General features: G+C 38.4%; 1 protein-coding gene across 1 annotated transcript in view; it reads right to left on the bottom strand.

Moving 5' to 3' along the window:
• The window catches only part of abtb2b (ankyrin repeat and BTB (POZ) domain containing 2b), a 71,710-nt gene extending 49,776 nt beyond the window's left edge, over window positions 1-21,934 (bottom strand). The window contains exon 1 of the mRNA XM_067436806.1: window positions 19,991-21,934. Coding sequence (XP_067292907.1) covers window positions 19,991-20,846 — 856 coding nt within the window. The 5' untranslated portion in view covers window positions 20,847-21,934. The remainder of the gene's footprint in view (window positions 1-19,990) is intronic.
• Window positions 21,935-22,841: the final 907 nt, after the last annotated feature.

The following is a 22,841-nucleotide window of genomic DNA, read 5'->3' as shown; positions in this document are numbered from 1 at the left end:
GGGTTTCCATTTAAAAAAAATCAAGAATCCACCACAATCCCCCACACCCATGACACGAGGGTGTATCTTGATTCTTTAGGCCTGAGGGGACAAAAACTCACAGATGTGAAAAATCATCCTGACACCCTAAGCCTCTGACCTCTGACCTTCACACCTAAATGAGTCAAACATTCTCAATCTCCAGTGTAGCCATCAGCACAAAAAAGCAGCCCCCGTCGCATGCAGTGAAACAAAGTTTCTTTGTGGTAGTTCCCCCAAACATGTCATTCATAAAGATATCATTGTTTCAACTCCAAACACTCACATAGCAAAATCTTGGTTCAGAAATTGTTATTTGAAAATGTAATCCTATTATGTCTTCAATTAACTGAAGACCTGTCTTCTTGCATAAATAAAACATTGTGTTTTATTTATGCAAGAGTTTACGTGCTGCAATGCTATGCAAACATAATTTTACAATAAACATGTAAAATAATAAGAGACTACAATGGTAGGTATTCTAGCATAAGAAAACATAGATGCTTAACCTGCATTCTTACGTACACCTATGTTGAAGGTACAGCTGACCTGCTGACGCCAATGAAGGGGGGTTGCCATCTGGTTACAGAACACCCAGACAAAATACGGACCATACCTGATCACTATCAATATCATTATAGGCCTTACTGCTGACTTGAAACTATTGAGAATTGAAATGTAGTTCCATGTGCATAAAAGAAACCTGGCAAAGAGCTGAGACTCCAAACTTTGCGGTTGTGCTGCGTGGACATCAATTTCTGTGAGCAGCCAGAAGCTTGAGAGAGAATGACAAAAAATAGGGAGTGGACCTGCTACAGAGGCAATAGTGTGGTTTGTGTATTCACCACAAATCATTCAAACACACTCATTGCCATCTTTGGGGTTTTAAACATTCACCGTTCTCCACCCTAACAACTTTCTTTTAGTTTGTGGCTTGCACAACCAGAGAAAACAAGACCCAGACCTGTTGTATAGCAATGTCAAAAAGCATAAAACTCTTTGCCATCCATGGACAGACTGAACCGCAACTTGGTAGATTACCCAAACATACAAACCAGTCATCTGGTGCCTGCCTGCTAACATTTGAACTGTGAGAAACTGGATAATGGGGTGGATTCTTGGGTTGCATTGAAAAAGACATATTGGGACATGTTTAGTCATGTGTTGTGGACTTTGAAGGACTCACTGACTTTTTTGCTAGACATTGTTTTCCCAAGAACAGGCCATGGATCACAAAGAACCAGAAGGACCTGCTAAACAAGAAAAATACAGTCTTTATTAAATGAAAGCAACCAAAGCAAGTCCAGACGGTGCTAAAGAGGAAGAGCAACTGATAAACATGCAAAACAGTTCAGATGAACAATATGAATTAAGTGGAAAGAAACTGATAACCTGGTGGCGCAGAAGAACCTGGACTGGACTAATGAGATAAATCTGTTCTTCAACAGAACCAACTCTCAATCCCTGGCCCAACCCTCCCCCTCATCTCAGTTTCTAGGAGGTTCCTGCTCCCGTATGTACCATCCCCCTTCCTCCCCTAGTTCTTGATCTTCATGTGAGCTCCCATCCACCTCTCTCCCAAACTCCCACCCACCCCCCTAAACATCTCCAAACTCAGATAAATTTAGGTTCTAGTTTAAGACTGCCCTGTGGATATCTAAAAAGCCACCTGCCAACAAATTTGGCTAACACCTATCCTGACATACTGAGACAAATTCTGTTTATCGTGGGTTTTATAATGCTAATTCTGGTTTGGCATCAATTAAAAACAATGACTTCTATCTCCATAGATGGGCCTTCTATCTTCCTGGATCATGCCTGCTTTGAGTACAAAACTTGCACTGGACAGGCACTCCCAACACATCATGCCAATAAATGTCTTTTTTTTTTTTTTGGATAAACCCGTTTCAGAATTCCACAGTCCCGCCATTGTGTGGACCCAGCTGCCATTGCTACAGGTGCCTCTTGGAGTGGCTCTTATTTTGACATTCCTAAATGCCAAATATTCTCGTCATTCCTGACCATCACAAACAAACACACTAGGGTAAACACAGACGTGCTCATTCAAATACCACCATGTCACCACACCCCCGTTCTCGGACAGAAGACAGAACGGAAGGAAACATGTTCTGGTCTCAGGGGAATCTGCACTCCTTTTCCTTCAGACTGGCCGGTTAGCTGGGATGAAATAACTTAAAACTTGTCGACTGTCATGAAGCATTCTAAATTGAGATTATTTATTTAAATTAGGTTGTTTATTTGTTAATCAACTTTCCAATGATACAGCCAAGTACCTTAGAATCAGAAATCAGCAGTACCGAAGGTCTTGTAAGAGGTTGCAGATGTTTATTGGCTTAAGACTATTTTCCAAATCATGCAGCAATTTAAATAGAATTGACTAAATTTATCTTAGCACTGAAGCTAAGGCTACTTCACGTTTGTACAGAGCTGGAAAGCTATAGTCCAGAGACCTGTGGGACCACCCACAGAAACCCCATTCAGGCACACAAGCCAGATGGGGGGGAGCATTTGGGGAAGATTGCTCCTTCTAAAACCATCTGCCTTTGCCACAAAATACTCAAAATAAGGCCTTGAGGCAAGACATACTCCCTTGCAAAGTCCTGTTTGCTTCCTACAGACCTTTCAGAGCATAGATGGTTATGTTATAGGCGTTTCCTAACTTGTAGGGGTAACAAAAAGGTCAAACCATTTTGTTTAATATTTTCCCAGTCTAAGATCTGCTATTATGACTGACAGATTATTACAGTATTAAACAACCATTTCAGAAATGTGAGAGACCCTTTTTCATAAAAAAAGAAATGTGAGATTAGTTTCTAAGTAGTTTTTGGGTGTTTTATTAAAATTGTTGTATCATTATGTAGGCTAAATGGGTTTAGTTAGCAGTTACTATTGCCTTACCACATAAAGCATTGCCTACAAAAACTACCCAAACATCTCAACCTGATATACAAGCCACACAAACAACACTTAAGTAGGATTGGAGGGTTAGCATCCTTCTTTTATTATCACAGCTAGCTCCCTGCTCCAGAGCATTTCTTCATTTCCCCTGCGTTCAGGCCTAAAAAAAGTGCTAATAGCACAGCATACCCAGGTGCCCTTTGCCATTATACTTCTTAGCTGTTGTACTTAAATAAAAAGCAGACACGCATAGGATGAAAAGCTGTGCTTTAGGTTGACTGCATGCTAAATGGTGGCATAGTCTCATGGGACATTAGCCTGCTTTATTTCTTGTGTGCTAGTTGGTCTAATGCTTTCTTTGACACTGTAATTATCAGTCTGCTCTGGCTTGTCCTAATAGCAGGATGCTGCAGTTTCGGGGGATGGTATAAATCCTAAAAGCTAATCATACACTTAAGATAACATTTAAGACAAATGATGCACTCTCATTTGAAATGTGCAAACTGTGTACCTTTAGATGTACAACAGCTTTTCACTGGGGCAGTACCCTCAAAGAGACATCTTTGTACCCTATTATTCCTAAAAGGTTTATAGAGGGTACCTATTTATTACTACTCTAAGGTACTAATATGCAACTTTAAGGTGTCTTTAAGGGTACTGGACCAGTAACAAGCTGCTGTGCCTTTAAAGTTCAAATTTTTTGTACAATGTTTTGATAGTGTGGTTAGAGGAATGTTTTGCAGGCTAAAAGTAAGACAGCATGTTTATGGGACTGTTTAATTCTGGCTAACGTCAATTCTGCAACACTTAAAGGGGTAGTTAACCCAAAAATGAAAATTCTTTCATTAATTACTCACCCTTATGTTGTTCCAAACCCGCAAGACCTTCATTGAGCTTCTGAACACAAATTAAGATAAGACCCCTCCATAGATAGACAGCAGTGTAATTACCCCTTTCATGGGCCCAGAAAGGTAGTAAAGAGATAATAGGTGATACATAGGAACAAAATCAGATACCACCTCTTTGATAAAATCCATTGAGAGTAAATGAGATGCATGTTTGTAGCAGGTGTAAAGTCTCTGCTGACAACTTTTGATTGGATCATCCGAGATGGATATTCATACCAGGTCTAAACAGGCCCTATACTCCAGTCTTCCCTTTCCATATGGTTCATGTAATAGTCATGTAGAGTTTGGAAAGCAGGAAGTGCTAATTACCGCTTCTCTGTTATTTTAGGAGACCGACTGTGCCAGACTTGTGATCCAACAGCATGGTTTCTCACAGACAGCACGGTTCCTCACATAAAAGCAGGTGATTTCTACAGCTACGTGTGTTTGGAACGCTGTTAGCATAAAGCAAGAGGCTCCACACTTGCTCACTTGCACATGTAAGATAAACAGAGACATAAAAAATGCATCATTTATGAAGATCCCGGCACTTAAACAGGAAATGCGCCAGTGAATCTGTTCGTCTCACTCTTGAATAACTGCTTCCCTACTCTTTTTTTGTCCTTTTTTTATTCCCCAACTTTCCCAAGAAACCTCTGAAAATGATTTTCTCCATTTTCCCACGAGTTTCAGTATAACGTTATGAGCCCTTTGTGGTTACTCCATCAACTTTGCCTGGCAAGAACCTGAGTGAGGTCTAACAGGGCTTCCAAGGATGATTGAGAGAAGGGCTTGGACTCGCTTTCAGGCTACGTGAGACGAGCCAAGTCTGTCCTCATTTTGAAGGGTGATAATCTTAGGGATACACCCTGTGAGTTTACAAAAACTTAACCTCAACTAATATTTCTAAACAAAATTTGAAAAATAGATGCCCCCTTATCATGTTTTGTACCAACACTTTATTTAAAAGACTCTTAAAAAAGGTTGATTGATTCTTTAAAGACAAATTAGAGACCCTTAAAAGTAAAAGTAACCACTGTTAATGAGGCATGGTCTTGATCTAGACCCCAGAGAGTGTAGACCTTTAACTCCCATCTGTTTCAACCTTGCAATCTAGCTTAATGGGGATTCAAGATGCAAATGTGGACAGACGTTGAGGCTTGGCAGCACAACTGGACCCACTAGACCAGGATGACATATCCTTAGTTGACCTAGATAGAGAACCTAACTATTAGTCTGTGCACCTTAGGTCATATCCAAAATATCAACCTCAGTTCATGCTTTCCTTTTTGGTGGAGTCTACTCTTTGGTGACATAATGCCACATGGACTGTTGGGTAGAAGACCATATCACATTTTTTTACCATTACAAGCTTTGCAAAAGGGCGTTGGGGACCAATTTGAATCATAAAACGACAAATGGGAAAACATCTTGGGATACCGTCTTGTGGACCATACAGACACAACGCAAGTAAAGGCCACAAGAACACAGGGCCATAAAAACAATCACCTCCAGTAACACAAATCTCCAAAAACACAAAACATTATGCAAATATCATGTACACTATGATGATTTGAAAAGCCAACAAGGCAAACTGTTATCTTTAACAACCAGATCAACCACATCGGTACCTCCTTGTGTTCATTGACAATACGTTTTTGGAAATACTGAAAGATTTACTGCACAAGATATTTATTGACTCAAAATGTAAAAAACAAAACAAAGCAATCGGCACGTTCCGTCTTGCTTAGATCTACAGGGGGCCACGGGGTCTCTGTGTGGTCTCTCCTGGCTGGTTATTTATGAGATGTTAGTACAACAAGGTACTTTCAAACTATTCCAAACCTGTCGAGGCCATTCTTCTGAAGTTGTTCAGGAAAACACAGCCTTGATTTTATCCATACGCTAATGAAAGAGCTCATTAGTGAAGTGCGTTTTAAATCTCAAATGTGATTTAGAAAAAAACTGCTATTTTATGTTCAAGCAAACATTCTAGAACAATTGAGACACCTTGGCCTTCTGGACTTCTGTCTGGAGCACTTCCTTTAAACTCAACTCACCAACCCCACATCCCTTGGGCCCAACAAACTCTCCTGATGTCCAAAGTGCTGTAATACGTACACTGAGCCAAAGGCGTAAGAGTCATTATACTTTCATAATTTACTAAATAGCTCAGACTCGCTTTAATGAGTGCTGGTTAATTAACGCAGGGTCATAACGCTGGCTTTGTCCCCATTTAAGCCTGACTTGCAGATGTCGCCCATTACATGCAAAAGGACAGATGTCCTTTCTCCCGCACACGTCCACAAGCACAGCTTGGTTTTATAAGCACAGACAAAAGTGTCCAGTCATAAGTCTGTCCCCGGCCAATTAGCAGAGCGACAAAGAGATACTGAGATGTACGACTGAGAACAAAGGCATTCACACTAGAAGACAAAGAATGAATTAAAAGAGACTAATTTATTAATATATTCATTAACTCTTTCCTTATTACACAGCTTTGATTGAGAGGGTGGCATCATTTGGTAAAATATTTGTGTGTTCTCGCAACTTAATTGTAAAAAAAGTAACAACTTTCTTGGGCAACCAATTTCACACATAGCTGTTCTAGTCTCATGTCTCTTGAATTTTCAAATCAATAATTAATGCCCATATTTATTTATTTGTATACCTTATAATAAGAAAAGCTATAAAGGTTATATTAAGATTAAAGTTATGTTTTTAAAGTATTTTTTACAATGTCTATTATTTTAATTCTTATTTGCATAAAAAAAAAACATTTATTATTAATACTTATTTGTCCCATATATTTAAAAAAAAAGTTTTTTTCTAAATTGCCAAATAAAAACAACAAGCTATGAGATGACATTCATTTACACTAAATTTACCATGGTAAGTGTGTCTCATGTCTTACTGCCAAAAACATTTTGAGCTTGTCGTTCTGTGCACTTAAAGCTCAGTTAATGTTTAAATGGGAGAAAGGTTTGAATATTTGTTATATCTAGAAATTCATGTAAGATAAGTGACGGCATGTGACTGACCTCTGACATCCATCGAGGGTCTGGACAATGGTGTCCTTTAAAATTGTCCAGCTGGACACCAAGCTCTAAAAGTTGCATTTACACAATTTATGGCAAGCCTTTAAACAATAATAAGGCTAAATTTGTCCTCGGTAATGGGCTGTTCCTCCAGTCCACCTCCAGGACAGAAAGATCTAGAACATTCAGGTTGTCCTCCCCAACAACAAAGATACAACATGCCTGAATGTCTCTCATGCAAATCAGATGCAATCACACCGAATATCACAAAAAGAGAATGCGGGGATGCAGCCAGCACAAACAACTTACTTCTACTGAAACTTTTACTTTGAGTTCAGAGGTTCACACTTACAAATAATCAGATGCATGCGTATTTGCCGTGCAGTCTGATGGGAGGTCTCCGAGCTCAAAATTTGGCCCGAACCCAGAGCCCCTTGTATCCCTGGCTGGGAAAGGAGCCAATAGTGAGTCAAGGAGCATAGGTGAGTCGGCTATGTACACTATATTGCCAAAATTATTGGGACAACCTTTCAAATCATTGAATTCATGTGTTCCAATCACTTGGAGTATAAAATCAAGGACCTAGGCATGCAGACGCTTCTACAAACATTTGTGAAAGAATGGGTTACTCTGACACACCCTGATAGGTTGTCACCTGCACTATAAAAAAAAAGTCACAGCCTGAAATTTTTAAGTACAATCGACTTGGATGTTTAAGTTATTTCAATTTAGATTATATTAAACTGACTTTAAATGAGTTACATCTTGTATAAATTATTTAAAAAAAATTAAAATTTCTTAACATATTTTGATGAGTTAAAACAATGTAAAAACATATGTTGTCATAACTTATTGAACACATTTTTTTTTAAAGTGTATGCAATAAGTCAATTCATGAAATTGAAATTGAATCACTACTAAATACCACAGGCAACTGTCAGTGGTATTATAAAAATGTGGAGGCAATTAGGAACAACAGCAACTCAGCCACAAAGTGTTAGGCCACGTGAAATTACAGAGTGGGGTCAGCACATGCTGAGGCGCACTGCACAGAAGTCACCAACTTTCTGCAGTCAATAGCTACAGACCTCCAGGCTTCATGTGGACTTCAGATTTGCTCAAGAACAGTGTTTAGAGCGCTTCATGTAATGGGTTTCCATTGTCAAGCGGCTGCATCCAAGCCTTACATCACCAAATGCAATACGCCACCACTGGACTGTAGAGCAGTGGAGATGTGTTCTCTGGAGTGACCAATCACGCTTCTCTGCCTGGAATTCTGATGCAGGAGTCTGGGTTTGGTGGTTGCCAGGAGAACGATACTTGCCTGACTGCATTGTCCCATGTGTAAAGTTTGGTGGAGGAGGGATCATGTAGGGTTGTTTTTCAGGGGTTGAGAGAGAGAGAGAGAGAGAGAGAGAGAGAGAGGGGGGGGCCTCTTCTCTTGCTGATTGGATAGATCATTTGAACGTCTTCCTCCTGAACTTTGTTAATAAAACTTAATTTAAATTGAAATGCTTGATGGCCTTTAAGGGTCATGAGGCCCTTTTTTTTTAAAATGTTAACATATTTGTACAGTTTGCAAGTCAATGAAAACAACAATAGTAATTATAATTTATTGAGAGGAAATGTATTAACTTATAACTAAAGGGATGGGTCACCCTTCAATGAAAAGTTAGTCATCATTTACTCACCCTGGTGTTGTTCTAATGCTGTATGCCCTTCTTTCTTTGGAAAACAAAAGAAGAATAAAACAACAAAAAATCCTGCAAAGGATTGTCCATTGTCCAAATCTTGCTAATCCTGCTTGTCCATTTAAGGACATTGAATAGCGACCAGCATCACACTTTTTAGAAAAGATGCAAACATATCAAAGAATGATCTCATGTGCCACATATATATTCCAAGTGTTCTGGGAGTATATGATATTCATTATCTAATATATTTAACGGAAGTCCTGACATTGGCATTTTAATGTTCTTCCTCATTTTGTATATAGACAAATAACTCTGTTTATAAGTTATAATGCTGAGTAGTTGATATTGGAATGATTTACCAAAACTTATTTGATTTGATCTTGATAGTTGTTAGTCTGTAATGATAAGATTTGTGTGAGTTTGTTGTCACAGGGTTATATTTTTAAATATGCATCAAGTTGCCCCCAATTCATTTTTTCCTCCTCTTATATTTTAATATTAATTTATCACTATAATAATTGTGTTAAGTATTGGTTGTTATCTTCCCTCCTCCGACCTCAACTCTCCCACTTTTCCATAGCTTTACACACCCATTTCTTGAGTCTTTTTTCAATTCTGAGGTATGAATACCAGTGCTATAAAAGGGGGGTTTCATGACACTTTAAAGCCAGGGCAATTTCTAATAAACTATATCGTGTCAATGTTTTCTGTTGGCACTAAACACACTCAGATTTTCTTTTTCTCTCTGCCAGTTGTTTCATGCGTCTTTTTGCCCGTGGGAAAAATTCCTACCTAGGTGAGAGATTTTTAAAAAGATTACTGCATGAGACATTTCTGTGTTATTTTATACAACAGAAAATATGTTGTAGATTCCCCTTGCCTGGGCATGTTTTACAAAAATACATAAAACAACTCTGAAAAGAGTTCTGCTTGGTTCAATGAATCATTTCTGAATTTAATTAGGTTTTTCTGATGGTAGTATAGATACAGTGGTGTGCATCTAAAACGGGCACGACTTCAGGAAACACGTGTGGAAAAGCTCAGAGTTGTTTGGTTTACTAGACTAGCAAAACTTTTGAGGGCACTGAAGAGATAAGAAAGCACCGTAGGCATTACTCAAAGAAAACCTCTCAGCAGCAATTAAGCTTTCATAGCCTGTATATTGACCTTCTGTCTTCATTAAACTTTTATTCAGCTACATTTGTTTTTAAAACACCAATCTAATGCTAATTATTGATTCCATTGGCCACTGTAAGATCAGAAAAGTATATTGCTTAGAACTTTAAACATACAATATGACATGCAGGTTTATAAGACAAACTTAAATGTGTTGTTAGTCTGTTGTCTAATGCTATGACATTTTTATTATCCACTTTGCAGTGATGTTTCCTCTATTATTTGTCTAATTATCTATTTTAAACAACACAGATAAGAATAACTCCTCCATCTTAAACATAAACACTCAACAATGGTGTAACTAATACAGACAAGTTGCCCAAAAGCGTGCTGAATCTTGTTTAAATGGATTTTGGGGATATTTTAAGACTTAGCACTTTACAGACTAAAAATGGCAGACGCACAATTCAAACCCAATGGCATTACTGTGCAGATGTCTACAAGCACGTTTCCATTTACTGCGAGAGCTACAATTCAGAGCAAATAAATGTTACAGTAATGATAGCAAATGGCTGCTTATCGACAGCCATAAATCCTCCTGCTGCATTGGAAAACAAGACGAGATCGACAATTTCATTGGCTCATTCCAAATGTGAAACGATCAGTCAACGAGAGAGCGACACAAACCACAGGGATAAAAGAAAGTATGTGTCTTGTTTGAAAAGAACATTTAAACACAGGCTATTTTATTCATGATTATCATGACAGATGTTGCCACTATAAGCCAAAACAGTAAATCATAATATGCAGTTGATGGAAACATATGGACATATTATTTATAATATCTACATGGCATATGGTGCATATTATAATTATAAAATCTGCAGTTCTTTGCTTTGTTTAATGCGGAATAATTAATAGATTATTTAGTTTGTTTAGTATGTGCTGATCATTTCAGGATGCTGTTAAAATCCCAAAAATACGGTGTGTGCATTCAAATAAATACATGTAATACAAATAGGCCTATTGTTTAACACAGGGTTGTGGGAAATAGAGCTTTGAAGGCTATTTTTGTCACCGACAGCTATTTTAGTAGCTGACAGGTAAATGTACATGTGACGCGTGAAAACTGAAATGCAAGTTTTTGACACTTTGCAGTGAGTATTCATCCACAATCACTCCATTTTATCCTTCTTAATGTTCCACTGCTGGAAAATGCAAGACTGCATATTCTCCTCACGATAATTCATCCCAACATTTAACTCCTGCACGTGTCATTGTTGGCCATGTTCCCATACGTTTTCCCATTCCCATTCCTGTCTGGGGTCAGTGTTGTCATGGCGACAGGCAGAGGATTGACCTATGAGAACGTTTATAGCTGGACCAGACAGAGGCATGAGCGCCAAAATACAATGCCACGTGCTAACCGGCTTCAATCCGCTGGCTATTCACCCGCCCTTTTCTCCTGCTTTCCAACAATCCTCCAGTACTTCAACAGGATTAGGCCCCAAACTAAATCTTGTGATTCCATAAACAACCTCCATTTGTAACACAGAGACACCCGACACCACCAGCGTTATTGATGCTCTTGTATTTGGCACCAAAAGCCACAATTTCTCAAACGTTAGTTGTCAAAAAGTTTATTCAAACTGTTCTAGTGCCGTTACTAAGAGATAACATTAGTGTAGCTAAGAGACTAAGATAACATTAGTATAGCTTTTTGCAAATATGATTTGACTAGGAAAACAGGACATTCACATGCTCCATTCCAAAGTCTAGTGAGCTGCCAGCCTAGACAGCTTTTTCAGGCATCAACACCGTGCTAGAAGCTATCTCTTAGGCCCCATTTACACATGGTATTAAAAGGAGTTTTGGTCGATTAAATCCCAAGGGGGCGATGCTAAATACAGGTGTAAAAGGGGTCTAAAATGTTTTGAGCTAATCCACTTTCGACAAGCTCCAGAGGTAGTTGAAAACACATCTACCAGATTGTTTTCGTAGTTTAGATGCTCATGTGGTCAAATGCATTCGAACAGCCACAAAAAACGCCTACTCTCAGCCTACCGACCTAATGCAGAAACATTATGGGAAGCGCGCTAGCCAGACGGGATTTAACTTTGTCGGCTGAAAACCCAAGTTTGAGTTGTAGATGAAAAACGTACTAAGCTCAAAGTTCTGTCATAAATCCTTATTTATAAGTAACTAACACACACTCAGCGTCGTCTTGCGGCTTATCAGAGCAGAAATGAAAGTAGATTTTCCATCGTTTTTGGTTCATATTGCGTGAATTTATTTCATCGATTAGATTGAAAGATCTGAAAACACGTATATATGTACCCGCCCACAGACCCTCCCCTAGAAGAAATCAGGACAGAAGTGGTTCAAAGTGGACAAAAGAGACAGATTAAAACACCAGGTATAAAACAAATTTTTCTCTTTCGTCTACCTGTGAGCCGATCGACCAAAACGCATCTTAATACTGTGTGTAAACAGGGCCTTAGATACAATTGAGGGTAATCCTAGAATGCAAAAAAACAAAACACTTTTGAGGTCTTCGATGTGATTAATAGTTAATCTAATATTTGTGTGTTATATGCACAAGAGAGCATCGTATTGTTAGCTTAGCCACTTGCTAACATCAAACTATACTGCACTATAAAAAAATATTTTAAAATAAGTTATCTGGTTGCCTTAAAATTGAGTTCATTGAAATTAAAATTTTGAGTTAATACAATGAACATTTTTGAGAATCGACAACCTTTATTTAAATATTTTTAAAAGATTTTGTAAGCATATTGGGTAATTGTGTGTTTTATTTGTGATGAAGCAGTGAAACATGCCAAATTGTGCTATTTTCATGATTTATCACATTTTTTTATGTGGTTCAGATACAATACGTTTTTGAGTTTCTATTTATTAAACCAATTTCCTTCATTGTATTAACTCATTTTTTTTAAATCAATAAACTGTGTTCTATTTTAGTCACTTATGAAGATCCATGCGAGTTAGGCAACTATCACGTTTTAGATAAAGCTAATGACTCAATAATAAAGTTATATAAAGAACTGTTTCAAGGAGCTATCTTGAAATGTCCCCTTAAAATGTTTTTGAACTTGTGCTGTTTTTAGCCGCTAGTAAAGAAGTCTTTAGCTTTTTGTACAGCTGGGCCTTTGGTTTTGGCTTGAAGAATGCATAAACACAGTGCCACTGACCATGCAAGCTGGTGTTTTCCTTATTACTACCATCCTTAATCCATGAATGATAAAAATAACCTCCACAAGACAAGTGCACAAGCAGACTTCATATTCAATAATGAAAGTATATTTCAGTGTTAAAATGTTTCCCTCAGGGTATCCAATGTATGAAAGCGGTGCCAGCAATCGCCCCGAGACTTGTTCAGCCGCAAATGACAAGAGACAAAGTTCACGTCCAGATCTGGGTCGAGTTCACAGATGTTCTCAACATTGAGAAGCGAGTTTGAGGAGTCAAACGTGAAGATGTTTTCTCCATGAATCACTTAAGCAGTCACTGCACACTCAACTGCAATGTGAATATCAATAGCAACTATCAGCGAAAGAAAACTATACATTTAGTCCACCTCCTGACCTTTATGTTCATTGGATTTTAAATGGGACGCTGGTACAGTGGGCGCCTTGTTAAAAGCATGTGCGTTCACAGAAACGGCTCCAGGAAAGAAGGACTAAAGTAAATAGAAAAGAGGCAGAGAGGGGAATGGAGTGTGTGTTGGAGAAAGTGGGAGTGACTTGAGTTGGCAAAGAGAAGTAAGTCTTAAAGACTTCCAGATGTGGTGCCGGTTGGCAGATGATAGAGAAGAACTTTTGTAGCAAAAGGACTATGACTTACTCTGAAAGTACCTAGCTATGTAGTCTTGTGAGTAAAGTTACTTCTACCATCACAGTAACCATAAAGTAATTTCACTTCATAATGTGATGTATTTTTGAGTTATATGGTAAAAATAGTAAGCTAGGACTTCATCTATCAGAGTTCCGTCAATGAGAGTAATACACCATTGAAAAAGTGACGGTGGCGAATGACTTTAACTCACCAATCGTGATCACATGACTCTTTTCAATGGCTCAATGAAGGATGAGAGCTCAACCCAATGTTTTCCTGACCTTTAAAGGAAATGTATGTAAGAAATGTATTTCAATTCATCATAAAATGGCCCTGATATGTCACTAGACATTAAAGGAAGTCTATGTAAGAGTCTTGTAGCCAAAACTGGTACTGCAATCACTTTCCCATCTCCCCCTCCCCCTGACTCGAGGTTGCCAGATTGGCTGCAGGATCAGCAGGAACGTTTGTAGCTGCAGCTGTGGTAACTAGAGCAGATCTGGCAACCCGGATGCAGAAACACTACTGACTTTGTGATTGGTCGATAGGTGGAGGGTGGAGCTTCAGCCCAAAACACAACATGTTAACATCAACATCAGTTGAGGGCTGCAACAACAACTTTTAAATGACAATATCCTGACCGGACTACTGTTGTCAGTGATATAAGTATTTGAAATTAACATGATTTCTTAATGTCTAGTGACATATCAGGGCCATTTTATGATTAATTGAAATACATTTCTTACATGCAGTTCCTTTAAGAAATTATGTTAATTTCAGTGATTGCAGTACCAGTTTTTGGCCACAATCTTACATACAATTCCTTTAATGATGGTGTGGAAAGCAAAAGCTTGTATTATCATTTTGTCTGCGTCCATTGCAAATCGGGCCGTTTTTACTTCCTTTTCGGCCTAAGCTTTTCCGGATCAGTGTGTCTACCTTGGGTTGTTTCGCCAAGTGTAGAGTGTAAATGCAGATATTTGATATGGGTCAACTTTAAAAGTAGATAAAAGCTGGTCAACAAAAAAATTGATGTAGTCAAGAAATCGGAATCTACCCTTCTCTTAGAGTTTGATCTGATCAATCATAATGCCAAATTCATCATTTTGTCCTACAAACAAACCAGATGAGAAAGTTGGTAGATTAATGCCAGTGGACTTGAACCTGAAATGGTGTGTATTGACGTCTTTCCACGATTGCAATATCATACCTTCTGATGTTCACTCTTGAAACAACATACCTTCTGATGTTCACTCAATTTTCATGCTATAACTAGGAAAAGATGATCTGTTTATGTGCCACTTGAACTGAGGCTCTACAGCGATCTGGCACTTCACATTAGAGAACCACAAAATTATAATTTTTGCTTGAATTTCTTTCTTCTTTAAATTTTTTTTAAATACATTTCTCTTTAATATTCTGTTTTACACAGAAAAAGATTATTCTGGGTGCCATTTTGTGTACTTTGAAGCCAGGGAATTAAAAGCAAACTATGCAAACTTATAAGATACGTGCATTGATCCATGGTAATCAAGGCTGTTCTCAAGACAAGACATTCTCTGGTGCAATAATAGCAGCCAACAAAAAAGCATGTTATGAATAATCTGCTTGCGAGATGCTTTGTGTAATCAAGTACTGTGAACACAGTCTGAAAGGCCACTGAGTCACAGCTGAAATCATCAGTGAGCCACATTAAAGGCATTTCAGATTCAATCTACTGCACTTGACTGTGGAAACGCAGTGGATCAGATGCCCATTCATCAACAGAAACGGCACGCGAGGGTTTTGTGAAGTGCACGCGCAGCACTTTGTTTAACACGCCTGCCCTGAAAGCACATTGATCCATTGGGTCGTCTTTATGGACCGATCTAATTTGATGCCCACATGGTCATCCCAGGGAAAGCGAGCTGTGTAAGGATTATGCAGAGCTGAGATCCTGACTAACCGTGCCAGAAAAAAAGGAGCTTTTTGCTAACGTAGCCTTAATATTGAACCCACACTCCTCTGATCTTTTTTTTAATTTCCCTCTGCCTCGATAATGTCATGGAAATCATTTTAATTTTAGAAGAGTTCTCACAGCTAGATTTGAAGCAATGCGTCATTCTCTTCAATCTGTAACATAGCTGAAATCAGTTAGCATCTTAACGACACTGTTGGGACATTCCAGTGTTGCATTTCAACTCAAAAGTTTTGTGCAGAAAGGTTTGAGGACTGATTTAACATTCAACAAACACTGCACTCTTCGATTAACTCCATATACAGCAAGTATTTCAATAATACTTGCTAAAACTATACTAAACATTGTTGTAATTGCTAAATATGAACAAACCGCTAACCCACTATGATATGTTTTATCCTGCACCGTTTTTGCTACAAACATGGATGATGCCTATAGCCGTAAGCTTTGTCAAGATAAGATACTTTTCTAATCTAACTATCAAAGAAGTTAAAAAAAAGAAAACTGAAATGGTCTGAAATTGCATAGTGTCTCACAGCCATTCACAAATCCTCTCCCATGGCTTCATGGGATAATAAATAGTCCATCAGATGGCCACTTCGCAATCTCACCTAAATTAGTAGGCGATCTGGGTACTTTTTGCCTAGTGAATATAATACATTTGAAACATAATACTCATCTCACATACTGTTTTTTCCCCCCGCCTATATAGCATTATAGGATTGGGGAAGTATTCATATTCGGACACAGGGTCGGACTTACACTGAAGGTGGGAATCAAATCATAGGCCACCAGGGGCATCATTTATAATATTTGTGTTATATATAAAACAGGCCCTGGAAGAGGCGTGTCACTTTCTACACTTAAAAAAAATAAAAAAATAAAAAATCATGTCTCCAATGAAATTTTTTCTATATCTAAATATTTCAGTTGGCAAAACTGAATTTCTGTGAATTGATGCAATTTAATTAACAGAAATTCAATTTGGCCAACTGAAGGTCCTGGTGCAGATGGAAAAAGAAGGAAAACCACTTTAAATCCTCATTATGAGTCCTAATCCCAAATACATGAACACTTTTCCTGTGGCATTTTCTGAAACAAATTTAATATTTTAACTATATATAAGCATATGATAATAGAATATAGATATTAGAATATTTTCACTTATAATGACCAATAATGCACTATAAGGCCTATTTGTTTCCATTAAAAATATAAAGCAATTAAAAATACTACTTTGCCAGTGGAAAAGAATGAGAAAATCTCTGAAATGTATTTTACTGTATTTTGATTTATTTAAAGGACAACTCGGGTGAAAAATGAACCTAGAGGTTATTAACAATCAATCAATCAATCAATCAACTTTATTTATATCGCGCTTTTACGATTGTTTCAATGCTTCACAGTGTCAAACAGGATAATATTGCAACAAAATTTGATTTGGCTAGTTTAATTTGGATAGTTTATAGAATTAAATATGACCAAATTAATACATTTTATTTGTATATTTGGTTGAATAACTTGGATCATAATTTTAGTGTCCCCACTTAACACATGGTTACCGAGTAGATCGTTCTCTGAGATGCATAAATTAAAGAGTTTTATCTCTAAAAACAGATCAGCTTATAGTGCTTGTCTATGGGGCACAGAGCAAGTAAAATTAAATCGCTAGTTAATACCACTAACAAGGCTCAAAATAGCCTCACACTAACACGGTAGCATAATGAGGGTCCCTACATGCAAACCGAAGCATTGAGAACTTTCTAAGTGAACCAACAGTTTAATAAGAAGATACTTTATAAAGACAGTACATTACGCGTATACAAACAATCGCCATCTTGGAAAACAGCCTCGACCAGTTGAACTGTGACTTGGAATCTTATATGGGACACTTCTTCGCTTGTAGTTAGTCAACCACATTTTTAAATAAACAGATATAATTCATGCATTTCCATGTAATTAGATTTCACAAACTTAATTCCTATCGATCAGCTCACTTAGCACAGCATTCATGGCTCGACTGGTCGAGACTGTTTTCCAAGATGGCTACTGACAATTTATTTATCTTGAAAGGAGACGACAGAGAAACAAATGATTGCTGCAAGATGATGCCAAATGCTGTGAGTGTGTGTTTGAAATCAGGAATCATTAGAAACTCTTTGAATCTTCAACCTTTAAATCTGTCTGGCTAGCGCGCTTCCCATAATGTCCATGCGTTAGGTCAGTAGGCATTCTTTTGTGGCTGTTTGAACGCAATCGACCACACGAGCTAGTTGCATTTTCGACTACCTCTGGAAGTGGACAAGCGCTAAACATTTTAGACCCTATGTTTGGCGTCATCAACTTGTAATCGGATCGACGAAAACTCATCTTTATACCAGGCCATAATTAGAGACCATAGAGCAATTTTTACTTGCGCAATACATTTGTGCTTAAAAACACCTAAGCAACACAATGGCAACAGTAATATTATGGTGGTGGATTCTGCACAGAAAAGCACAAATCTAATTTATTGAAATAATATATAAATCTAGTACACACATATCAACCACTAGTATAAGATTTGTCCTGAATGACATCACAACAGAGCACAATGAATTAATGAGTGATGATGACAGACGGACACTGATATACATCAGAACCACTTGTTTTTCTTTACAGATGTGGTTTGTTTTCCTTCCCTTGGTCTGCTAAAACAGGAAACTAAGTGCTGGTAGAAAAAAAAAAAAGCCCATGCTCGATGCTGGTATACCACTGACAAATCAAAATGAAAATGCAACCTAGATGATGCAGAACTTGCAGAGAGGGGTAATTCTCAACGCTGGAGAAGAGGAAGTGTGTAATGACCTGTTACAGGCAGAATGATGTAACTGACCTGTGATTCCTGTACATTAGTTTTCATTTCCATCAGACCAAATGTGAAGACGACTAATAAGGAAAGCGATCAACGTTTATGTGGGTCTACCAACAGATTTCAAATTCAGTTTTTTAGTAAAAATAACTAGCACCAAAATATCCTTTTAAACAATCATGCCAGTATTTCGTTTTTAAACTAGTTCGACAGGTACTAATTTATTATAAGCAACTGGTGTGGCCGTGTTTCTTATGAAGGTGAGGATGTATGAAATCATTTCCCAAGGAGCTTTCCCACGCAGGTGTCTGAGCAGAGCAACCACAGGTGTAGTTTGTCACATTAATTATGATCATTACTAACGGTCCACTAATGTTTCACAACCAAAATACTCAAGTCTTTGTATTGTTGAAGAGTCTTAAACCCAACAAGCCCAACAAACCTATGAAAAGTGCTATCTTTTTTAAAATTAATAATATACATGTTTTTAAATGTCCAAATCAGTATTGCTTTAATGTCTTTCATATACTATCATAGTTTTTGTATATTGTTTTTATATTTCCCGTTTTCATTTTAATTGAAATCTTAGCATTGTTTTTTAAATGTCTATTTATTTTTTATTTAGTACTTCAACTTTAAATGAAAATGTGAAATGTTGTTGTGTGAAGTATTTAAAATACATTTAGGCATATACCACATATATATATATATATTTTTTTTTTTTTTATCAATGTTGAAAAGAGTTATAGCTGCTTATTTATTTTATTTTTTATTTTTCTGGAAATCATAATACAAGGCTAAGTAAAAAATAAAAATAATATGTGTGTGTGTGTGTGTGTGTGTGTGTGTGTGTGTGTGTGTGTGTGTGTGTGTGTGTGGCCTGGTAATCCCTACGTTATGGGGATAAAATGTCCCCACAAAGATGGCAATATCCGAAATCCTTGTCCTTGTGGGGACATTTTTAGGTCCCCATGAGGAAACCATCTTATAAATCGCACAGAAGGAGTTTTTTTGAGAAAGTAAAAATGCAGAATGTTTCCTGTGATGGGTAGGTTTAGGGGCAGGGGCAGTGTAAGGGGATAGGATGTACAGTTTGTACAGTATGAAATCCATTACGCCTATGGAAAGTCCCCATAAAACATGGAAACACGACATGTGCGTATGTGTGTGTGTGTGTGTGTGTGTGTGTGTGTGTGTGTGTGTGTGTGTGTGTAATTAATTAATTAATTAATATTACACCAACAATAAAATCACTGTTTCCACAAAAATATGAAGCAGCACAACTGTGTTTAACATTAATAATAATTAAAAATGTTTCTTTAGCAGCAAATCATCATATTAGAACGATTCCCGAAGGATCATGTGACACTGAAGTCACTAATGATGCTGGAAATGGAGCTTTGATCACAGGAATAAATTATATTTTAAAATATAGTATAACACAAACCAGTTCGTTTAAATGGTAATATTTCACAGTATTACTGTTGTTTACTGTTTTTTTGATCAAATAAATGCAGCCTTGAAGAGAGGCAATTCCAGGTGTGCATAATGGTGACGGGTCAACTCTTGTGGTGTTTCATTTCAACAACATTTTACCCACGAGGAACTGACGAGTGAAACAGTTTAGGCAACAGTAACAGCGAAGTGGCACCTACCGTTGGCGTTCTTCCCACAGATGAGATGCTCATAGTGTTGCAGGACACCCCATAGCTCGGCATCATTATTGATGACCCCCTCCAGCGCCTCTGCTGTCAGGACGCAGCCGGGTGTCGCGCCTTCCCTCTCCGCCATCAGCACGCGCACGCCCACCTCCTCCACGAGCGCCTCCATGCACGCGGTCAGGCAGATGGCCGCGTACTCGTGGATGCGCACCGCGATCCGAGTGTCCACCATCCAGCGGAAAAACCGTCCGACGGAGAACACGAGCCCACACCGGGCTGACTTCCCCTTGCGCAAGAGCTCTCCTGCGCTCATGTTGTACATAGATATGGCCTTCACAGTGGCCGAGACGCAGTGATCCGCCAGCGCCCAGCTGAGCACCAGGCGGATCGCGCTTTGGACCTCGAACCGGGTGCATTTACAGTGCATGACACTGAGCCTCTGCGCCTCTCTGGAGATGCGGATGAGCGCTCTGCGCATCAGGGTGGCCAGCCTGCGCACAGCCTCCGCGGAAAGCGAGGCGCCCTTCCCCGCTCCTTTACGCACGACCCTCCCCACATCCTCCTCCGTCCACGGGAACTCCTCCAGCTCCGGTAAGCGTGGGCACTTAGAGAAAATATCCTCTGGATCCTCGGGAAGCACTGTGTTGACTGTATCCCAGCTGTTGTTCCTGCTGTTCATGGATCCGGAGTAGTACCACCAGTTCCCCCGGTGAGGGGTGTTCATGAACGCATGCGAGTTTGACTTGGACGACGACAGGCTTAAGGACTTACACGAGTCCCCTGCTCCATAACCAGAATCCAGAGTTAAATCCTCCAGAGTTTTCATGTTTGAGCTGTTTGTTCCTGCCATTGCTGCTGGTTCCTGGTGCGTGTGTGTGTGTTTTTTTAAAGGGAACCGGAGAGCATATGAGACTTTCCAGCTGCGCGAAACTCAAGCTGGTTCTGCTGGTTCAGATTCTCTTTGACATTCATGCAGTAGTTTATTTGATACACTAATGACCATCAATATCTTGGGTGAAAGTTTGAAATGTCCAAGTTACATCTTCTGAAAAAGAAAATGTTTGGGGAAACTTGCTTACCTCACTAAATTCCCGTAAGAGCAGTGAAGTGCGCAGTCTTGTTTACCATCCAGTTCTTGAAAATAATAGTCCGAACTGGACAGAAAGTTTAGAGTGGAGATCCATCAATTTAGTCTAAATCGGACGCTTTCGGTATCCTTACAGATTATGCAGACACGGGTGATGTTCCGTTCTCACCACACGCCTCTTCTTACTGGAAACTCATGACTGAACTGAAAGCAGAGAGCGCGAGAGAGTGTATGGTGTTTGATTCGCGAGCGAAACGATTCATTTGAACGTCTGAACGACTCGTTTGGAAAGAGTTTGAAGCGTTTGTGAATCAGTCCACCAAACTCGCATCTACATTAGAACGGCGAACCACTCTCACGTTACAACCAACGACGCTGTCTACACGGATTCAAATGTTAGCTTTTGAGAGGTTTACAACTGACGGTAGCCATTGCCATTGACTTCCATAATGTTTTTGTCCTGCTCTAGCAACTGTCTGGTTACCAATATTCTTTAAAATAATATATTTTTGTTAAACATAAGTAAGAAACTGTTCATACATATTTGGAACAACTTGAGACTAAGTAATGACATAGTTTTCATTTTTGGATGAACTATCTCTTTTACAGGAAGTTATAGTCGCTGGGGAGTCAGTCAATCAAAACTCATGGGTTTCAAAAAAAACTTGAAGTGAAGTCATGAAAAGATTATTTTTGTTTTCATGTCGTTTTGTTGAATCGAATTTTGAAACTTTTAATATTAATCATTAGACTAGGCCTTATACACATTTATTGTAAATATATGATTTATGTAGGCTATAGGCCAAATAGCCTTGTTTATTTTGCCTTTGTCTGTAACACAGTTCCCGGTTATTCATTTTATAATGCCAAACTCCCTGCATTATCAAGAGAATAAATACAATTGTATTGTATTGAAATCAAAGTAGACTTGAAAGAATGTTATTTCAATTGAAGGTGCTAATCAATCACCGATCCTCATCTAGTCTTAAGGAATTTGCATTAATTGTGTTAGTCTGAGAGATTACAATGCCATCCACACACTCATTATCTTATCTATCAGCTGTGAGCGCTTCGGGCTAATAAAAGATCAAATAACACGGATCTTGAGCATTTGGACAAATCTAACTTTTTATACTTTCATCAAGTCTATATGCCAATATGACATATATTAAATTCTAATCAAGCATCCGGTTAGGCTACTTGACTTCTGAACATTTCAATAAAGAGTGGATTTCTCTTCAAATCATTACATATATTGATAAGCCTACATACACTTCAGTCTGTGGGAGAGTTGATGAATGGTGATTATTTTAGGATAAATTAAGACTAAATGTTTGATCACCCAGGGATGCCAACTATACAATTTTAATAATCATTCTAATTTTATAAGAAAATCCCACACTACACCTCTTGTAATGACACAGACAAACTATAATTTGAATCACATTCAGAATTCATTTCGTTTTTCTCCAGCTGAATAGATGATGAGCAGCCTATCAGAATCCGTCCGATCCGTCCTTTAAAGAGCTTGAGACGATATACACCGATCAGACATAACATTATGACCACTGACAGGAAAAAGTGAATAACCCTATCTCTTCATCTCTGCACCTATTAATGGGTTGGTATTAGGCCGCAAGTGAACATTTTGTACTCAAAGTTGATTTGTTAGAAGCAGGAAAAATCAGCAAGTGTAAGAATTTGACAGAGTTTAACAAGGGCCAAATATGTGATGGCTAGACGACTGGGTCAGAGCAT

The sequence above is a fragment of the Pseudorasbora parva genome, chromosome 25 (genome assembly GCF_024679245.1).
Source record: "Pseudorasbora parva isolate DD20220531a chromosome 25, ASM2467924v1, whole genome shotgun sequence".
NCBI classification, from domain to species: domain Eukaryota; kingdom Metazoa; phylum Chordata; class Actinopteri; order Cypriniformes; family Gobionidae; genus Pseudorasbora; species Pseudorasbora parva.
This window is presented reverse-complemented; position numbering and strand designations above follow the sequence as displayed.